General features: G+C 35.4%; 1 protein-coding gene across 1 annotated transcript in view; it reads left to right on the top strand.

Moving 5' to 3' along the window:
- DPP10 (dipeptidyl-peptidase 10 (non-functional)) overlaps positions 1-22,225 on the top strand; it is a gene marked incomplete at its 3' end in the record, with an annotated part of 355,691 nt that overhangs the window by 135,935 nt on the left and 197,531 nt on the right. The window contains exon 2 of the mRNA XM_011937742.1: positions 12,984-13,098. Within this exon, the coding sequence (XP_011793132.1) occupies positions 12,984-13,098 (115 nt within the window). The remainder of the gene's footprint in view (positions 1-12,983; positions 13,099-22,225) is intronic.

The following is a 22,225-nucleotide window of genomic DNA, read 5'->3' as shown; positions in this document are numbered from 1 at the left end:
TTAGCATTTCTAACATACGTCATCAGGGATTTCTCTTCCCTGAATCCTATTACATTTAGCATCTTGCACCACAGTGCTGAGTATTTTTTAAATATAGTTTTCTCTTTTGTTCTTCTAATGTTTAATAAATTATTTATCTTCCCAAATAGATTGTCATTTATTTTGGGGACAGTATGTTCATCTAGAGTCCTTCCTTCCTTACCTACTTTTCTTCCTTTCTTCTTTCATGCATTCCTTCTTCCTTCCATTAGCAATAGGCTGACACTATACTTAGACTTCAAAAGTGTGCATGGGGCATGTTCTTTAAGAGTTTACAGATGTTCTAAAAGTAACTCTTTGAGAGGAACTACTTTCCTTGACTCAATAACAGTTAATCTTCAAGAACGATTATGTACAGTTTTATTAATTCTTCAAATTTGTGAGATGTGTTTATAAGACTTAAATTGATATAGATGAAACAGTTTATAAATAGTTTTCACTTGTATTATTTATGATTTCTCGGAAAGCTCATAAAAACTGGATGCAAGTATCACTTCTATTTTCTATGTGAGCAGCGTGAGCCTGTGTTATATCTAGGAAGTAGATGAGTGGGGGTGGGTTTTGTCACATGCTGGTTACATCAGATAATGCCACATGGCATAAGCTGGACACACACTGCTGTTCCCGTTTTATGCCTAGGAAGATGAAAGCCTTATCTTAAATCATACAAGTAATTATTAATGGGCAGCCCAGGTGGGCAGACCAGGCTGCCAAGTTTACTATTTTCTATCACTCTACAATGAATATTCCACATTAGATATGGATTATCTGTTGTCAAGAGAGTTTTGTATCATACTTTGATATACAATTAAGTGTAACAGGCTATTGAGAATCAATATTTGATATTCCAAAAGTAACATGAAGATGATAAAGAAAAAATATTATACTAAGCCAAAAAATAGTTTCTGGGTTTGTTACATTCATCTGTTTAATAAATATAAGTGGATGCGTGGTGCACCAAGAACTTTGCTTGGCATTGCAAATGCAATGAGAAGTAACTATATTCTCTACTCTCCTTGTGGACAAGAGTCTAGTCTGTTAACTAGAAACTACTTCTAGATGATTGGGCTGCAAATATGATCTTTCTGCTATGTTTTGCCTAGAACTTTAGGCAGAATGTAACAGAAGATTATATATGCAGCCTGCTCATCTCCTGAAATCAAGCTTAAAGATGATTGTCTGGCTTCCTATTAATCCGTAGAGGCTTATCAATCCCAGAAATACAGGGCTATTGTTCCAGTTTGTAGATCACCGACATTCTTTTAGTGCTCTTTCAACCACAATTTATAGTTCCCAGGATGGGTCAACAACTGTACTCCTGGGATGTCTTTTCTCTCTCTGTTTGAGATGCAGATAGCTAGTTATCCCCCAGTCCTCACAATGCTGAAATGCATCTCTCAAGATTAAAGACCCTATTCCTAACTTTAAGGAATAAAGCTGAGCTTAGTGCTTCAATCCAAATATTTTGTCAGTACTTAGTATGTGCTTTACCAGGTGTTATGGATACAAAAATGAGTGTGAAATAGTCTCTGACCAGGTGGAACTCAGTTAGACTTGAACATAATTTGGAAAATAACATGTATGGAGGAAGAGTCATAAGCCTGATCATGTATGTTAGGCAAAACTAGTTAGGCTTATAATTATGCTTAAATAGATTAGGTCAATCATGTATGTAACAGAGCTAGTAAATAGATAATTAGATATTAAAATGCAGGTGTACTGGTTCCGACACCACTAACTCATAATGCGTTTACCAAATTCCTCTGAGTGTAAGATTGTTCATTTTAGCAGTTTCAGAACTGTATCACTCCAGGACTTAATCTCCATGGTAGGGGTTCTCCAATTTGAGTGTGCACAGGAATCATCTGGAGAGCTTGTTACAACAAAGATTACTCAGTCCTTCCCTCCCTGGGAACTCACTAGGTCTGACTTGGAGATGAATGATTTGCATTTATATAAGCTCAGGGGTGAAGCTGACCATATTTTGAGTAGCACTGACCTTGGGGAATGTTTCCCAGACTTCAGCACACAGTAGAGTCATCTGGAGAGCCTGTTAAAAGTGGCTGTTAGGACTTCCATGGCCCTGGAGATTCAGAAGGTCTGTAATGGGGCTGAATAATTTTTATTTTCAACAAGCTTTCAGATGATGCTGACCCTACTGGTCCATGCATTGCACTGAGCTAAGGCATTGTCTAAATAGGTAGACAGAAGCAACCTACTAAGAAACCAAAGTTTGAAAAATATGAAGGCTTGATCAAAATATGTACTCTCCTTAGCACAGAGTCCTTTCATCAGAGAAATGGGAAAAAGTAAAAGTAAGAAACTAAATGGCATGAATCTCATGGGCAATTTTAAGAAGCAGTAGGCATTCTAAATAGCAACTGACTTGGATATGTATGAAGGATGTGTTACATATATTGGGAGAAGATTGTCTGTCTGAATAATGTAACTGTAGTACCTCTAAGTAGACTGCTTTCTATCTATTTAGAGGTCAATTTCAGTTTCTATCCCTCTTTCTAAAAATATCTTGTCCATGTATTCTGTTCCTAACATTAACATACAAGGTTGATAGAAAATAAGGGTGATAGAAAAAGTGCTATTGAATGATATCACTAGAAATAATGTTCATGTAAAGAAAAGATGTGGGCCAGCACCAAGGTCTGGGCAACTCCACAATTTTGAGAAATTGGAAAAGTTCCTAGCAAACAACAAACAGGAAAGTATGGTGTCACAGGAGCCAAGAAAAGGTTCTCCTGGGAGGCTTCAGCAGTGAAAGGATTGGAATACTGATAAGAAATATTGTAAGATGATGGAAAAATTGACTGTCTGACTTGGCTCCATGGAGATCACAGTATTTCTCATTGGAATGTTTTGCACAACCCTAATTGTCCTTCTTTGCAGAATGAAAGTCTTGTGGGAAAATAGAGATTACAATATAACTAATTCTGTCTATAAATTATATAGACATGTATAAGGCATATATAAATTCCATCTATAAAATATAACTAATGTGTTTGTGTGCATGCAACATTTTTCCCTGAAATATAGTTTTGCTTCTATATTTTTCTGTTCTTATTCATTCCACACATTATTCATTAGCACAGATTTATATTACATTTTGATAACTGATATCCATCAGATATTATTCTCAAAATTATTCTTTTATATGATTATTTTTCCATCTAAATTTTAAAATCACTTTATCAGTTAAGAAAAAAAGGGTTTTATTTGGATTTTCACTGGAATTACTTTAAATTTGTAGATTAATCTAGGAAGAATGGACACCTTTACCACATTGAATTTTCCTTAACAGGAATTTGAAGATTCTCTACATCCTTCAAGTGGTCCTATAAATTCTGTAATAACATTTTGTGGTTTTCTCTCTTTGAACAATAATACTTTCTGAACACATTTAATATATTGTTTTGCTATTATAAATGGTCTTTTATATATTTTATTGTAAATTTTTGTTATTTTCAACTGTACAGTTTTTAACTGTATTATTTTTAACTGTACAGTTCATTGACATTAAGTACATTCACATTGTTGTGCAACCATCACCACCAACCTTCTCTAGAACTTTTTTCATCTTATCAAACTGAAACTGCATAACCATTAAAACGGTAACTTCCCATTTTTTTCCCTCTCTTCAGCCCCTAACAGCTACCATTCTGCCTTCTGTCTCTAAGTATTTGACTACTTAAGGGACTTCGTTTAAGTGGAATGATACAGTATTTGTCTGTTTGTGACTGACTTTATTCCCCTTAACACAGTGTTTTTAAAGTTCATCTCTGGGGTAGCAACTGTCAAGATTTCCTTCATTTTCAAAGCTGAGTAATACTCATATACACACACACAGGCACACACACCACATTTTGTTATTCTGTTCATTTATCAATGGTCATCTGGCTTGTTTCCACATTTTGGCTATTGTGAATAATGCTTCTTTGAACAGAGGTGTACAAATATCTGTTTGTATCACTGCTTTCAATTGTTTTGGGTATATAACCAGAAGTGGAATTACTATGGATTATTAATGATAATCTTTAATGATAATCCTGTTTTACTGTTCTGTTAGATATATCACAATATGCGTTTCCAGCTACAATTTCGATGTCGTTCTAAATACTCTCAGTTTTCTTATGTACCATTTTCCTGATTTTCTTTAGTTTGTCATTACTTTCCTTTAGTTTTCAGAGTGTGTTTAAGGCAGTTGTTTAAAAATCTTTCTCTAGTAAATCTGAAGCCTTGATTCTTTAAAGTTGGTTTCCGGAGATTTATTTTGATCTTTTGAAAGGACTAGATTTCCCTATTTCTTTGTATGCCTTGTGATCTTTCGTTGAAAATTGGGTGTTTGAAAAATCAGACACTTCTTCCAGTCATTGTAGACTGTGTGGAGTAAGACGTTCTCTAAATAGCCCAGCATGAAAGTTTAAGGTTTTCTCAGGCATTTTCTAGGCATGTCTTCCCAGGGCCTGTGTGTGTGGTGTTCTCTCCCAATTGCCCTATAGACAGGGATGCTTTTATTTATTTGTTTATTTATTTGTTTGTTCATTTATTTATTGTGAAGGCTGCTTTGCTATGTTTTATCATCCATCCCTAAGAGTTTCACCCCTGCTTCTTCCTGCAATCTTGGCTGTTCCTCCGTACTACTCTTTCCATAACGTCTTGCCCACAGTTTCTGCATGTCAGCATACTCTTGCAGTTTTCACAAACTATGTTACCCATCACAGTTTTCCATGGCTTCCAAACTGAGATTCAAACTATATATTCAGTTTCATCTGAAAGCTCCAATTGAGGCAAGACAGAAAGCAGTTCCACAGGCAGCCCACAGACAGGTCACAGACAGGTCACAACATGGCAAAATAAGTTCCACTGCCCTCCTTCCTTCCTGAGAGGAAAATACTGGAAAGTGAGCTACTTCTGTTTTACTGCACTCACTGTTCCAAGGTGGGGAAGCACAAGAAATAATGCTCTGAAATGTCCTACCTTTTTCACTGTGGCTTTTTCTTGATGGGGTAGTCACGTGGTTGGAAAACAGTGAATTTGGCTGGTTACCAGAGCTCCCGAAAGACTGTTTTAGTGAGTCGCTAGTAGTTTACTTGATGATCTTGTGGGAGAATGAGGACCTGGAGCTTTCTAATTTGCCATCTTTCTGACATCAAATCTGTTTGTTTGTATTTTGTCTTTTTTAATAGCTTTAGTTGTAGTTTTTAATCCTAAATGTGTCCAGAATCACAGTTGCTTGGTCCTATCTTAGACCTCTAAATCATGATGCTGAAAGTCTAAAACTAACAACACACAATACATTAAGGATAGCTGTCACACTTATTTTGTTTCTAGTTTACTGTTAATTCATCTAGGAGTGTGTATTATTTCGTTTTCACATTACTGTAAATAACTATCTGACACTAGGTAATTTATGAAGAAAAGAGTTTAATTGACTCACAGTTCCACAGGCTTAATGGAAGCATGACGGTCTCAGGAAACTTACCATCATGGTGGAAGGCAAAGGAGAAGCAAATACATGTTACCATGGCAGAGCGAGAGAGAGAGTGAGCGAAGGGGGAAGTGCCACACACTTTTAAACCATCAAATCTTGTGAGAACTCACTCACTATCATGAGAAGAGCAAGAGGGAAATCTGCCCCCATCATCCACTAGGTTCCTTCTCCAACTGATCCCACTAGGCCCCTTCTCCAACATGTTATTTGGGTAGGGCCACAAATCCAAACCATATCCAAAGTGTGTCACCAATAATTGCAATTATTAGGGAGTGATAAATGCAAATTGCAACTCATATAATTGCCAGTTCTTTTATAAACAAATTAATTATAAACAAACAAACCCAAGCTTAAGCAACAATGCAAGCTCCCATCTCTACACAAAACATATAGAAAAAAGGTAGCCAGGTACAGTGGTACATTTCTGTGGTCCCAGCTACTTGGGAGGCTGAAGTGGGAGGACTGCATGAGCCCAGGAGGTTGAGACTACAGTGAGCCATGATTGTGCCACTGCCGTCCAGCCTGAGTGCCAGAGCAGGAACCTGTCTCAAAAACAAAAACAAGAAAAACAAACAATCCCAAATCAAAATAAAACAAACAAACAAAAAGGGCAACAAAAGACACTTGCTTGGCATTTCTAACAAGTTTCCAGCTGATGTTGATGCGTTTGGTCCATAACTCAGATTTCAATATGAATTAGCATATTTAACCTTATGTAGGTCAACAGCATAAACCTATAAAGAGCATAATTTTGAGAAATGTGTAACTTGTAATAAGTTATAAAAAAATTTCTTTACTTAGCATAGAGTTCTCTAATCATAGAAGAAGGATAAATGAAGAAACTGAATGGCGTGAGAACAATGAGCAATTTTAAGAAGCAATAGGCAGAGTAAGTATTAAGTGCAAATTAAATATGAGAAATGATTTCATGATTATATTTTCTTTATTGGTATTATTAACTAATGTCTTGTAGGAAACCATGACTGTTTCTCCTCATACTAGACAGTAGTCCATAATATTTGTTATTTATACTAAACTCTTACATTCAATTGACTAAAGTTTTATTTAGTATAATTGCATTTATTTCTTTAAATTGAATTTAAATTATCTTTTTGTGGTATTTTTTCAGACATGCTGTTCAGACAACATGAACTTAATAAAAATTTAGAACTTTTTTCTGCCTTCAATATGTTATAAAATATTTTAAATAGTTCAAAAGTTATTTGTTTCTTGGAGGCAAAATCAGATTTTGCCTGCTTCTTTTGGAAACACCTTGAAAATTATCTCAGTTCCTTTTATGCTTATTAATCTATTATATCTTATAAATGTTGTCAATTATCTTTTCCAGAAGGAAAAAAATGAACACTTTGTGGAAATTTCTAAATACCTACATGTTTATTTTTATACACATTTTCTACTTACTTTTTAAAAAACTCCTCTGATTCCTTTTCCACTGTAGATTTTTCATAGTTATGCAATCCCAGCATATTCAGCACCATTTTTTATAGGATGTTGATTGAATGTGCAAAGTGAATGTTTTATATCAGTATAAGGAAATTAATATTTTTTCTTATTTATTTCCCATAGCAAAATTTTATGACTTATTCTTTTACCTTTATTTGTTTAGCCTTGTATTATATTGTTACCTAGAAAATTCTTCCTCAGACTTTATGCTCACTGGGAACAGGTCTTATTTTAATTTGTATTCCAAGCTTCATCTTGTATGGTATTCCAAGCCTTAACACACTCCAGTACATTTTGTTAAATGATAAATGGTATTATTTAAAGGAAATTTAAATTGAATTTCTATATCTCAATGCTTTTCAAGCCAGAGCTTGCTAAACGTTTGTTAGGTGTGTTGCAAGAGCATGTTTCTTTAAGATGGAGTTTATTCCGTGTATGTTTTAAAGTTTTAACTCTTAAATGCTGTTTCTCTAATATCATGAGACAATATAGAAACTTTAAAAATATTTTAACTTTCTTTAGGATATTTTCAGATTATTCAGTATAAATGTCTTTGGACTATTTCAAACCTTTACATATTTGACATTATTTAGAGTTGAAAATATAAACACCATCAGTAAAATAAAACAAGTAAAAAACCATTCAAACTTTTGAGCTATTTTACAGAATGTGAACTGATGGACGAGGACACGCCAATTTTTTTTAAATTTTGAGGCACTTTATTGAACTTCTTTGAGAAAACATTAAGATTCTATGTGAAGACATATTGAAACTAGTAGATATAGGAAGGGATAAAAGAAAAGTGAATAAGTTTTTGAGTGATTGGTATGATTGTGTTAAGAAAGACACTAAGAATCAATGTAAAAAATGTTAATACTCTAGGGTTAAAAAACCTAAGTACATCTTTTCAAGCAGAAATACAGATATTTTGAAGAACCTTCCTTGTGCTTCTTAGAAAGTAGACAGGTGATTGGAGAAAATCTATTTTTGTTAAAACATACCCACATTGAATCTAGATACATAATTTCAATATCGCAATGATTTTTCGTTGTATTTTCTCTAAATATCATTTTTTAAGACTATTTCAATATAAATGGATTATATTTCTCTTCAGAGTACATATGACAGATAAATACATTGATGTTTTCCAAAGGAAAGTGCAAGTGGAATACCATGTTTTTAAAAAACAAATTTTGGTATCCTTTCCTTCCTTATGAAGAAAAGCAAATCAGATGGTTAAGACTTTTTCTTTATTTTGCCAAATAAAATGGTGTATAACCCTTGCATTTTTCCTACTTATTATGCTCAGCATTTTTCTCCTTGCACCTAAACAAATAAAAATGAACTTGAACTTAGATAAACTATCTTTATAATGGTAAGCCTTGTCTTGTAAACTAAACTGTTCTCTGAAGCATGATGAGTAATTTGTTGGTGGTAGATATAATGTAAATAGTTAGGTTACAGACTCAGTTTAGTTTTGACTATAGCACTAATGTGTCTCTAGGCAATCACAATATTTAATATGATCTGACATCAAACACAAGCATTTCAACTGATGCATCCATCCACTGGAAGGCTCATTTACAAAAGTAGCACCATATATGGATCATTTAATGTTTGTCCCTAAGTTTCTAGACCCCCTCCTTGTGATATCATAATCCAATACGCACTTTGTTGTGTGGCCAAAGCATCAGATGACCATATTGCAAGTTCCTAACATGTTCCTTGTCTAAGGCTGCTGCCCAGGATCATACCTGTTCTGTTGATCTGGCATGTGGAACTGATTACTTTCTGATGTTGGATGGTAGAAAGTCATCAAAAACAAAGTCAATTAGGATCACTTTCACCACCACTTAATTAACTGGTTAATTACTTTCCAAGCACCTATTAAGAGAACGGGAGATTGTTAACTGATGTAAGGAATCTAAAATTGTCTAAGACTGGGTGTAGTGGTTTATAGTTTTAATCCCAGAACTTTGGGAGGCTGACATGGGAGGATTGCTTGAGGCCAGGAGTTTGAGACCAGCCTTGGCAACATAGAAGACCTTGTCTTGACAAAAAGAAAAAAACAAAACAAAACTGAGTGGTGAAGGCACTGTGCCTGTAGTCCTAGCTACTCAGAAGGCATAGGAAGGAAGATCACTTGAGCCCAGGAGTTTGAGGTTTCAGTGAGCTATGATTATACCACAGGACTCCAGCCTGGGTGACAGAGCAAGACCTTCTCTCTAAAAACATTTTTTTTTAATTAAAAAAAATAAAAATTTCTGAGGTGTGATTCTTACAGTAAGGAGTTAATAACTTTAAACCCAACAGGGTTATGATGGATCTTTATGCATGATTTTAAGCAACACCATCACTACCATTCACCATCATGGTTATGATGGTGATGATGTCGTTCATTCATAATATTACGAATGATGAGAAAGAGTGCAAGTGTATTGAGGGAGAACATTCCAAACAGTTCACGTAGTGTAAACTTTCTTATTGTATACTTAGGTAAAAGTTTTTTTATGAGTTATTTTCCTTTAATCCTTCCAACACTTAAAAACAATTATCATTGTTATTCCAGTTGTTCAGGTAAAACTATTGAGGCTCAGGATAATTTAGAAGTGTGTTTGCAGACTACTAGTTCTCAAGTAGCAGAGCTGGATTCAAACTTACTGGTACAGTGTATTTTAGGCATTTTTTTTTTTTTTCCCAGAGAAAGGAAAATCATATGTGGCTTGCATAATTAGGAGAAACTCCCAAGAGAAGAGACACTTGAGCAGGATGTTGAATGACTGACAGTGTCTAAAACTGGATGCATATGAAAGGGATTGGATGGAACAGAATTAGGAATGGAATGTTGATGTGAAGTTTGAAGCACCTGAGGCAAATGTAAGGAAATGGTAATCAGAGCAGCATGAAATACAAGATTCTTTCTCAGAAGTAGATTGTGCTGGCTGGGGAAATGGGAGCATGGATATAGATAATTATTTTTTCTAGACTCACACATTTGTGTTTGATTCTTTAGTTAGCGTAGGGATGTTAAAGAACTTTGGAGAAAAAAGTAACGTAAGGAACATCATGCTTTAGAAATGTAATGGTAATAGAATATAAGGTGGATGGAAATGGGAGAATTATATTACATTCATTAAGTCAGCAGTTTTCAAACAGGGACTTGTATATGCCTTGAACATTGATGAGTCATTTCAGAGGAGCCACACATTCTTATGTGCATTACTTTATGAACATAAAAATATGTCTCACTCAAATTTGTTTTACCGCTTTTTAAATGGTGGACTTCCATAGCCAGTTGTGACTGGGAAAATACACATTTATTTGCAAAAATTACTGAATTCAGGATAGCATTACTGAATTCCAAATATTACTGTGTATTTTCCCAAATAAAAGGTATTGATGTACAGCTATGTATGGGTCCAAATAACTTACTGATTTATTGATTCTTTAATGTACTTGTTCTAGAAATATTTATCTTTACAAATGGCATTATAGTGGTTAAGTGTGATCTTTATAATCAGATTTTATGAACTAGAACTCCAGCTCTCTCACTTATTAGCAATAAATGGATATGTTACTGATCTCTTCAAATCCCATTTTCTTATATGGAAATTTGTGAAGATGACACTAATCTTACATGATTATTTTGAGCATTATGTGAGATTGCAAATCTAAAATATTTCAATACCAGATACATAATAATATATATAAGCTATTATTCGTCTTTGTTAGACTATGTCTGGTAGACATTACATGGTTTTATTATAGTCACAAACTGAAAAGTACAGTCAAAAGTCATTTCTCAAATAGTTTGTCATGAGTTGGAGTGACAGCCTATCAAGATCATAATCAGTCAATTTCAGTTTATAATTTTTTCTTGATTCTCTTACTGAATTGAAAAGTCAGTTATAATTGCTACATTTCTATTCTTTTTCCCTTTTCTTACATTGTGAAACAATAATACATGCTTGCTTCCCTTAGAGTTAATAAATAGGGAAATATTTATGGTTCTTGGCCCAGATGCTCATTTGCTTTTGGTTACTGCCCCTGTTTTCACTGTCTCAGTTCATGACATGAGTATTTCCCAACTTTCAGACCACTGTAGGCTTTGATTTACAGCAGCAACCTCTCTCGTTCTGTCACTCTACCTTCTGAGTAGCCTCGAAGTAGGGCATTATTATAGAGAATCACCGATAATCACAGTACACACATTCTGACAAAGAAACTCACCTAGAAACCTGCAAGAACGTTGCATTCCAGATAAGGGTTTATGTTCACAAAACAACTATTGATCATCTTTATATCACTTCTCTAAAGCTGATAATTTGGGGGACCCACTGTCTTGATTTACGTGGAAAATATGGATGAAAATTTTTGCAAGTCATTTAAGCAAAAGTGGAATTGATCTCTCCTGGATTTGGTTTATCAGAATGAAAGACTAACTTAGAGTGATTTATCTGAGAAGGGAAACAGCAAACAACAAAATGCCTTCTATGCATGGCTTCTTCTTTTATTTATTTAAAGTCTAGTTCTTTAAATCTGATGGGTTTATGGCACAATTCAATACCAAAATAACTATATGAATATTGGCATCAATGTTTTAATCTGTGAGTCACTGGAACTCATGTACAATTTATTAAATGTTTGCTATTCTGTTTATGTTTGTTTAAAACAAAGCTGCTGTCTGTATGGCCTTCTTGGGTGATTTGTGCACATGTTGTGAGCTGGATACCTTCATGTTTTGTATCCTTTATCACCAAATCAGTTAGCTATTTCTGAATGAAGAGGCTGTGTTGAGAAAGGATGACAAGCAGGTGGGAAATGGAGTAGGAAGAAAAAAAAAAACGAGAAGCTCAGTGTTTTATAAACTCTATTGCACAGAAAAGCTGACATTCGTTTCAAATCGATGTGATCTGTGCTTTGCTTTGGTGAGTTATGCCCACACATATCTAATAAACACAGTAGAGCACAGATCATTGGAGGAATGAATAGCTTTACCACATGCATTGTGAGAGATGTACAAGTTTATTTTCCTCATCAACCATACCTTTTGCCAATATCATGCATGTTGCCCAGCAAGTGTCATTAACCACTGATACAGAAGGACTCATTTAATTTAGTTACTACATCCTGTCGGTTTTTATGAGTGGTGGGAGAAGAGTTTTAAAAAGACCCATTTGGTTAACAAATGTGTGCTGCTCTGCAGTGAGGGACATTTTGAATGATTTTCCCATTTCTTTCTTTTTTTTTTTGAGACGGAGTCTCGCTCTGTCGCCCAGGCTGGAGTACAGTGGCCGGATCTCAGCTCACTGCAAGCTCCGCCTCCCGGGTTCCCGCCATTCTCCTGCCTCAGCCTCCCGAGTAGCTGGGACTACAGGCGCCAGCCACCACACCCGGCTAATTTTTTTGTATTTTTAGTAGAGACAGGATTTCACCGTGTTAGCCAGGATGATCTCGATCTCCTGACCTCGTAATCCACCCGTCTTGGCCTCCCAAAGTGCTGGGATTACAGGCATGAGCCACCACGCCCGGCCTGATTTTCCCATTTCTGATCTTTTCCCCATCCAGTTAGAAAGTAGTCCATAGTGCTTCAAGAAAATTTGTATTTACATCTTTATTGTAGGTCCCATTGTAGCAAGAATAAATGTAAATGGACTCACTCTATTTCCATAATTATTTTGCAGAGTACTTTGGCTATCATCCTGGTGTTTATAGTCAGTGCATTTTTACACCATCTACATTTTGGATAGCAAGCATAAAACTCTGCTGGTTTATCTCACAGAGAGATCAGATTGCCCCCCAAAAGATAGCCATTTATAATACGTGCACTTTTGAATAATTAAATGAACTACCGAAGAGCAAATGGATTCTAATCAGCTTTCAAACTGTGATTGTGCCATGCACTGAATCATTCCTTTATGAATACATTTCTCTTGGAGCATGTATAATTATGAAACTTTTTTTTCTATCTCGGTAGGAACTGGGAAGTAACAGCCCTCCACAGAGAAACTGGAAGGGAATTGCTATTGCTCTGCTGGTGATTTTAGTTGTATGCTCACTCATCACTATGTCAGTCATCCTCTTAACCCCAGGTAATCTGTCTTTATTCCTCTCTTATGATGGTATTGTGGATGATAATTTCACATTCAAATGCCTTAAGAGGGTAGCAATATGTGGTATCTTAGGGCACATTAGCATGGGTTGGAATTTGGAAAAAAGGCATAATCAGACATTTTGCAAATGGCACAATAATTCTGCAGTTCAAATATCATGCAGGATATTTTGGGGAAGCTGAAAATGTAAAATATGTAAGTTGAGAATGCCAAGGAGATTTTTGGTCTCCATTGCCACTTACAGACTTACTATGTGTTAGTTTGATAAATGCAGAAGACATTTGACTTTTATTGTGGGTTGAAGATGAGGGAGTGGCATCTGGAAGTTTCTATATATAGATGATAACCCAACTGTACGGTAATGGAAGAGAGGATTTGATGGAAAAAGAAGATCAGATCGAAAGAGAGTGATCTAAGCCTCTATATTTGGACATCTCTTTCTTATGCCTTCTTTTCCTTCCTTTCCTTAAAGTTTTTACATTCTAAGTTTCTACCCTATCTAAAGAACCTTTGCAAATTGAGCTTGCACTGATTTATGGACTGTGTTCTTCAGATTAAAGAGTTTAATACTAATATGGAAATTATCATTGTGCTTCTTTCTGGGGACTATTTCAATACCCAGGAGATTTATTAGTCTTTAGTAGGTACTAAGAAGGAAGGCAGAGATAAGGGGATCACTTTTAACCTCCCCCAGTTGTCTTCCAGATACATTTGGCACGTTGCTGCAACCCACCCACCCAACTGTCTTTCTCAAAGACTGAACACCCACATATGATACAGTGTTATGAAAAATAGTCATTTCTGGGATAGGATTGAATGAATCCAAAAATCAACTGATATTTTAAAATTATAGCCTGTTGTTGAATGTTATTTATTTCCACTTCAGTTTGTCTTAGTTTTGTTATTTTATGAGCCCCTTAAGCACACTGAACTTATTTCCTGATGTACAAAATACTATTAACGATAACTGTTTTTCAGAGTCATTTAGTCAAGTAATTTTGGTGACTAGTTATACAAATGGCATTGTCAATTGTTCCAGTGAGACACTTTGTGAAATATACCATCTTTGTAAAACTATTGACTTTGAAATGTATAGACTGCTAAAAATACAGTTTTTAGATATTAGTTAACACGTGGAGAGGTTGAGAAAGAAATTAAGGGAGATAGTAGGGAGGAAGGAGGAGAGAAAGGTAATTGGAAAGAAGAAAGAAAAAATTCCCTGGTAAAAGTTGGCTTATCCAGCATTCTCCCCAGACACCTTTTCTTAACTGCCTCATTCATACATCTGCAGTACAATGTAATTGAGCAATATGATGGCTCTAAGTTGCTGCACAATGCCAAGAATCTTTGTTACACGAAGATGAGTTTCAGCATGGTGTTTCACTTAAACATAAAAAGTTTAACATAATTATAAAAAATAAATGAGTTGATATTGAGGCCTTCTATTGATGGCTCTTAGCCGGATGCAGGTATTCATGTCACAATTCCTGTGTATTCCTCTTGAACTCTTTTCTTTCATCCTGATTCTAGCATCCTTGGCCCAGTGATTCACTTTCTCAGGTTTTCTTGTTACTCACTGAGGCCATAGTGATACTTTGGCATCCTTGAGAGTTTGATAAAACAAAGGCCATATAGAGTTAGCCGCTCACTAAATTAAGCCTCCTCTGCTCAACCCTTTTAAATTTTTCCCAGTATAAACCACAGTGATGAACCATAATTGAGTTCATTTTCTCCTGCACTTTTTCATTTATTAAAGCAAAAGCAAGCATGACATACCTTAGTTTGAGTTCTGCCTCTGTAATATACTCGTTTTGTACAATTTGGCAAGTTATTTAACCTTATCTCTCACTTTACTCATCTGTATTTTAAGTATAATATTTAGTGCCAACATTGCAGTATTATTATGGAGGTTAAATGAAATAATGTATTCCAAGGGTTTATTTAGCACAGTGCCTAGAACTGCTACTGCTTTTCCTTTGATTATTGCTATTATTCAGTACTTATTCACCACCAGAAACCATGATAAGTAGTGTTATATAAAGGATATTTCCCAGAAAAGGTATAAAACCTCTCAGGAATATACATGTTTGTGACTTCAATTTCAGTTATGACAAATGGAAAATTATGACAAATGGAAAATATTTAACCTGGAGTTAGTCTTCTAGGGTGAAATTATTCATGCATTCATTCATCCCATAGGTAATACGGAGTTCTTACCACCTTCTAGGTGCTGCGGTAGTTGGCCCTGCACTTCCGCTATTTTATGTCTTTCACCTCCAATCCCTGGTTACACAAATGCAAACATTTAGAAAATATACATATTTAGAACACCCACAGCCCCCCAACCCAGACTTAATTTCATATGATATTAATCATACAAATAGAAGTGGCATTGATATATGTATGTATGTATGTTTTGTTTTGAGATGGAGTCTCGCTCTGTTGCTCAGGCTGGATTGCAGTGGTACAATCATGGCTCATTGCAGTCTTGAACTTCTGAGTTCAAGTGATCCTCCCACCTCAGCCTCCTGAGTAGCTGGGACCACCATGCCTGGTTACTTTTTGTTTTTATTTTTATAGAGATAGAGTCTCTCTGTGTTGTCCAGCCTGGCCTCCAACTTCTGGTTTCAAACAATTATCTTGCCTAGGCCTCCCAAAGTGCAGGGATTACAATCATGAGCCACCACCCCCAGGCCACAATTATTATTTCGATTTACAGTTTACCAAGTGCATTTCACATACCACATGTTCAAATGTCTTCAGATTTCACTATTATTATTGGTAGGGACTTTATAAAAATAAAAAAGTAAATAATTATGCTGGGGTGGAAACGGTACTGCTGTAGGAAGCAGACGCCTTACTTTATACAGAGAGTGTTCTATGCTTTCTGTAAACTCAATGCCATCAAGTGCCTAGAAGATTATATAAATTGATGAAGTGGGCAAGTGTAACAACAGTGGTTAGAAATTTGAGTTGTGACCCAGCAAAATGGCAGTGCAGTCACATGGCCTTTATGGTGGGCTCAACCCAAACATGTTAGAGTAATATATAAGGCCAGAAGACTAATGGTTTGCAGCTCAATACTTCAGTATTCAGCCTGGAAGCATTTTTAGAAATTATCTAGTCTTGCCTCTCTCATCGGACAGGAAAAATATCTGAGTTTGTTTAACTTTGGGGGTGAGAACAAGAGTATGCATCAAGGCCATGTTCCCTCTTGATTTTGCATGTGTCTGTGGCTGTGTATGTCTGTGGTCAGGCTGCAGTGCTCCAATTGCACCAAGCCTTTCTCTTCTAACCCTCAGGCTTGAGTTCTCTCAGCTGTGCTAAAACAGAGCCACAAAGAAAACCTCCAGCTGGAAATTCAAAATACAGCATCATCCTTCTGATCTTCCCTCTGTCCACCAATATGTTCTCAAGGCCTAGCTTTCTAAGTAGAACCAGTCAAGCAGGTGGAAACTTTCAACCAAGTAGAAAAATCTATGTCAGGAGGGGAAGCTTCTGATCGTGGAATTTCAACAAGACACTGGGACTTTTAGGACAAGGCCTGCCTCTAGAACAATTCTTCTAATAAGAATGACAGTCAAGCCGGATGCCGTGGCTAACGCCTGTAATGCCAGCACTTTAGGAGGCTGAGGTGGGTTGATCATGAGGTTTGAAGTTCGAGACCATCCTGGCCAACATGATGAAACCCTATCTCTACTAAAAATACAAAAAATGAGCCAGACGTGGTGGCATGTGCCTGTAGTCCCAGCTACTCGGGAGGCTGAGGCAGGAGAATTGCTTGAACCTGGGAGGCAGAGGTTGCAGTGAGCCCAGATTGCACCACTGCACTCCAGCCTGGCAACAGAGTGAGACTCCATCTCAAAAAATAAAAAAGAGTGGCAGTCATAAATTCATATAGCTTTTATAATTATATAACCCTGGACTAGTCACTTACTTCTATGGCTTCAGTGTTTCATTGAAGACAAGGATATCTTTGGTTTGCTAGAATGTGAAGTGATCTCTTGAAGTGTGTTATAACTCTAATGTCTATTGTCTAATATATTAATAACAACTACCAATGATAATAATGCCTTGTCTAGTGACAAATATAGCAACAGATGAAATATGGTGGACTCTTTCACTAAGATTTTTCTACCATGAGCATATATTTAGTGGGTTGTTTTCAAAGATGAAAGCATACAAAAAGTTATTTAGTCAAATAAATGTTTTAGAAACTGTTTTACTCAAAATAGCATAACAATTTGCAGGTATGTGCTAAGGAATGCATGCCTATAACCAGAGAAACCCATGTTCATTGTAATTTTGGTTTGATTGCAAATTTATTACAGAAGTAATTTGACACATGTGCCTTAATTTCTAAAATTATCAGACTCTTCATTGCCGTGTGAAGAGAAGTCCTAACTATTTTTGAAGAATAGGCTATTCAAGTATTTCATTTTATAAGTATTTCTGAAAGGAACAAATTATTCATTCCATTTTTTTAATTACAGGGTGGACTTATTCAGATGTATTGATGAAGCCTACATTATTTTTTCTGTTGAGTTTGTCTAAAGAAAAAGAATTTATCCACATTTATTTTGAGAATATGTTAACTATAAGATCAATAATTATACTCTACAAATATGTGAGAGTACATTCATGCTTAAAGTTGTGGAAATCAGTCTAGTAAAGCTATGCATCTACTTTGCGATCTTATTTTTACATTTAATATGTGGAATGAGAAGGACTATACTTGGGAGAACATTTTGTGCAGAATACAATTACAAATTTTGGCCTGTTTTAAGAACAAAGGTGCATATTTTATGAGTCAAAATGCATTTGATATAGGATAGTCATCAGGCTCTTTAATCCATCTGCCATATTGAAAGAGCCACCTGAGAACTGTGTATACTTCACAGTTCTTCAGCAACAATGACCTGTTGCCCTTTGACTGTGTCTGTAATCAGTCAATATCAAGACAGAATCATCACACTGATTATCTGTAATGGCTGACTAAGGATAAAATGGGAAAGCACCAAAATGTGGTCTTCATTGTTAGCTCTAGCTCTTGTTTCTTTTGGAAACTTCTCAGTTACCCTCTGTTACAATAGTGGGATTCATTCCTTTAGTACACTTTTTAGGTGTGCATGGTGGATGGTCTTTGCAGGTTTATCAGAGTATGAAAGAAACCAAGCATTGATGTAGGAATCATGAGAGGTCGGCTTGATCTCAGTTAAACAAGAATTGAATAGTAATTTTTCAGTTCTGCAATAGAGATGTCTTTATTTTCACTTCTAGAAGTAGCTGTAAGATTAAGAATTTTAAACTAATTTCATACGCCATGTTGGGTAATAACTTACACAGGTTGATACTGCCACAGTGATGTTGATGGTTAGATAAGTCTTTAATATCAGATCTGTATTATATCCATGAAACTATGCTCAATTAGTTCATTTAAGTCAAAACATACAATTAAGGAAGTGAAGGAAATTAGAGAAACATAGGCAGCCCTATTCAGAAAAATCAACAAAGGAAACCAAAGACTACAAGACAGCATTTAAGGAACTATGCCTTTCTTACATCAACTTAAATGTACAGTGCACACGATCATCTCATTTAACCCTATAACACATCAGTTTAAAGGAAGTAGAGCAATTTTCTACATAACACAGCTAAGGTCAACAGCTTTGGATGACTTCAGCAGCTAGCTTGTGGAGAAAGTATAGTAGATAGAGTGATTAAATTGACCTTGGTATTAGACCGACTTGCATTCATCTCCTAGCCTTGTTATGTGCCTACAAATATGATGTTGAGGTAAAGAATTCTCTCTTTTCCTATTGTTAAGACACCAGATTAAAAAAAAGACTTGACCGTTTGAAAGAGGGCTTTAAAAAGATTCATATGCCTGCACATGCGCGCGCGCACACACACACACACACACACACGTAAAACTCATTTCCTAGAAAGCATTTAACAAAATTAAGGACTTTATTGAACTGATGACAGCTGATCTGTTATTGTTCTGCAAAAGCTCAAAGTGAATTCACTCTAGTTACTATTTTGCTCTAACAAAATGACAGCTCCTGGTATAGTTAGTTAAAATGTTATGTTGTACTATATTGCAAACAGTATCTTGGCATCTATAGTTTAATAGGTGTCATTTAAGCACCTGACCTGTATTTTAAAATGTCAAAGCAATGATTAAACTATCCCCATTATGCTTTATGAGGGGAAAATAATGTTTTACACATTTTTAGATTTGCACTACTTGTAAACATTGGCATCAACCAAGATGAAAATTGTTTATTTTGTTGAATTAAGACAGGAGATGTGTTGTATTGATAGACATAATCTAATGTGTCTCTGCTTGTTTTTTTCAAGAACAGCACAGATTGAAAACGGATTTCAGTGTAGCATTACCCAGGCATAATCAGGCTGCAGAGAAAACAATGACAGATTCTAACAGTTTCCCCCTGGATAATATGGATTGTTGTTGCCTTTCAAAATAGATTTATCTCTGATGTTGAATAAAAAATAATTTTCTCTGGCATTAGTGGAATAAAAGTAGTTACTTTTTTGTCTTTCCTTTAAAGTTTCATTTCTATATTTAAGCCACATTTGATTCCCTTAGTTACCCTCATAATGTTAGAGTGTCCAATCAGATAAATGATGAATTTGGTTTACATTATAATGTGTTTAGTTTTACAAGAGTCAGAAGAGACCTTATTAACATTTATGTATACCTTCTTTTGCCAGATGTTGTACTAAGTGCTTTACATGTACTATTTTATTTTTTCTCACATCACTAATATTGCGTTGATACTATTCATCTATTTACATTCTAGAGTATTCATTTGAGTCTTACAAGTTGAAGGAAATTGACTAATTTCACACAACCAAAAATCAGAGATGCTGGATCACTATCTCAGGCACTTTTGGCTTTGGCATGTGTCATAATCCTTGTAATATAAGTTAAGACATATTCTTGCACCCATGGAAGATAGGGGCAAAAAATATTTTAGAAAAATAAATTTCCCTTTATCCTTTCCCATGAGTTTTGTAATTAGTAAAGTAATTCTGTGTATTTCTAAAAGGGAAGGCATAGCAGAGAAAGACTTCAACTGAGGATGGAGGTGTAAAAATTTGGACAAGGGGCAGAAAGGGAGGAAGTGACAGAAGTGGGAAGTTGAAAATCATAAGTGTCAATTCTGTATGTATTTTTATTTCTGGTTTCATAATTTTTCAGAACCTCAAATACCCACGATAAAATATAAATTCACATTTTCTATCCTAAACCACATTATATAAAATTATGTCATTGCACAACTTTAATATTTTGTCATATATGTTATTTGCTTCTTCCTAATAGAAATTTGATTTAGAAATGTGATATTCTGGCCTCTAATGTATGATTAGATAGCCTGGTCTCTGAGAAGTCTGGTTTCCATAAAAGAGAGAGTTATGATGGGGTTTGGTGGCTCATGCCTGTAATCCCAGCACTTGGGGAGGCCAAGGCAGGAGGATCACTTGAGCCTAGGAATGCAAAACCATACTGGGTCACATAGTGAGACCCCATCTCAACTAAGTGTTTTAAAACAATTAGCCAGGTGTGTTGGGACATGCTGCTCAGGAGGCAGGAGGATTGCTTGAGACTGAGAAGTTGAGGCTGTAGTGAGCCATGATCATGCCACTGCACTCCAGCCTGGGCAAGACAGCATAACTCTGTCAAAAAGAGTCTCCTATCTAGTTCCAAAACATTTTCATCATCCCAAAAGGTAGAGTTACCTTTTGGGATTAAGCAGTTGCTCCTCATATCCCAACTCCCTCATCCCCTGGCAATCACCAATCTACTTCCATTCTCTGCAGATTTACTTTTTCTAGATATTTCACATAAATGGAATCAAATAATATGTGACCTTTAGTGCCTGTCTTTCACTTTTCATGTTTTAGAAGTGCATCCACCAAGTCACTTATAACAGTGTTTCATTCCTTTTTATGGCTCATAGCAATCCATTGTATGCATGTTCCACAGATTGTGCTACTGAGAACCTGTGTATATTTGTTTGAGTCCATGTTTTTAGTTTTTTGAGGTTATATACCTAGGAATGGAATTGCTAGGTCATATAGTAATTCTTTGTTTAAATGTCTGAAGAACTATTTGCCATAGCAACTGAACCATCTTACGTTCCCAACAGAAATATTCATGTGTTCCAGTTTCTCCAAATGCTTACAAACACTTGTTCTTTTCTCTTTTTTTTTCATTTATGGGCATTCAAGAGATATGAAGTAGTATCTCATTTGGTTTTAATTTGCATTTCCCTAATAATTAACAATAATAACTGAGCATCTTCTCATGTGTTTATTGGCCATTTATATATCTTCTTTAAAGATATGTCTATCTAAGCCTGTTGCCCATTTTAAGGGACTTGCTGGTTTTACTGATAGTGAGTTGTAGGAGTTCTTTATTCTTTATTCTAGATATTAATCTCTTGTCAGAAATATATTTTCATATACTTTTTTCTATAATGTAGTTTGTCTCTTTACTTTCATAATAGTTTCTTTTGGTGCACAAAGTTCTTCATTTACTTATTTTTTCATTGCTTATGCTTTTGATATCATATCTAAGAATACATTACTGAATCCAAGGTCACAAAGATCTATCTTTTCAGTTTTTAAAATAAGTTTATGGTTTTAATTTATCTACATTGGTCATTGATCCATTTTGAGTTAATTTGTTATATAGTGTGAGTTAGGGAGTCTAACTTTAATTTTTGCATGTGAACAATCATTTCACCAAGCACCATTTCCCTGAAGAGATTGTTCTTTCCCAATTATGATAGTGTGACCCTTGTTGATTGTTTTTGGTTATAGATATATGACTTATTTCTGGGCTTACAATTTTACTTCATTCATCTCTATATTTATCCTCATGCTGGTACTGCATTGTTTTGATTACTGCAGCTTTGTGGAAGTGTTTGAAATCTGGAGGTGTGACTGTTACACTTTAAAAATACATATATTGCTTTGCTATGAAGAGCCCATCACAGTTCCATATACATTTGAGAATTAGCTTTTTTATTTCTGCAAGAAAGTCAGTTGGAATTTTAATAGTAATTGCATTGAG

The sequence above is a fragment of the Colobus angolensis genome, unplaced genomic scaffold (assembly GCF_000951035.1).
Source record: "Colobus angolensis palliatus isolate OR3802 unplaced genomic scaffold, Cang.pa_1.0 Scaffold168, whole genome shotgun sequence".
Lineage (NCBI taxonomy): Eukaryota > Metazoa > Chordata > Mammalia > Primates > Cercopithecidae > Colobus > Colobus angolensis.
The sequence above is the reverse complement of the archived record's forward strand: the minus strand, read 5'-3'. Positions and strand labels throughout refer to the sequence as shown.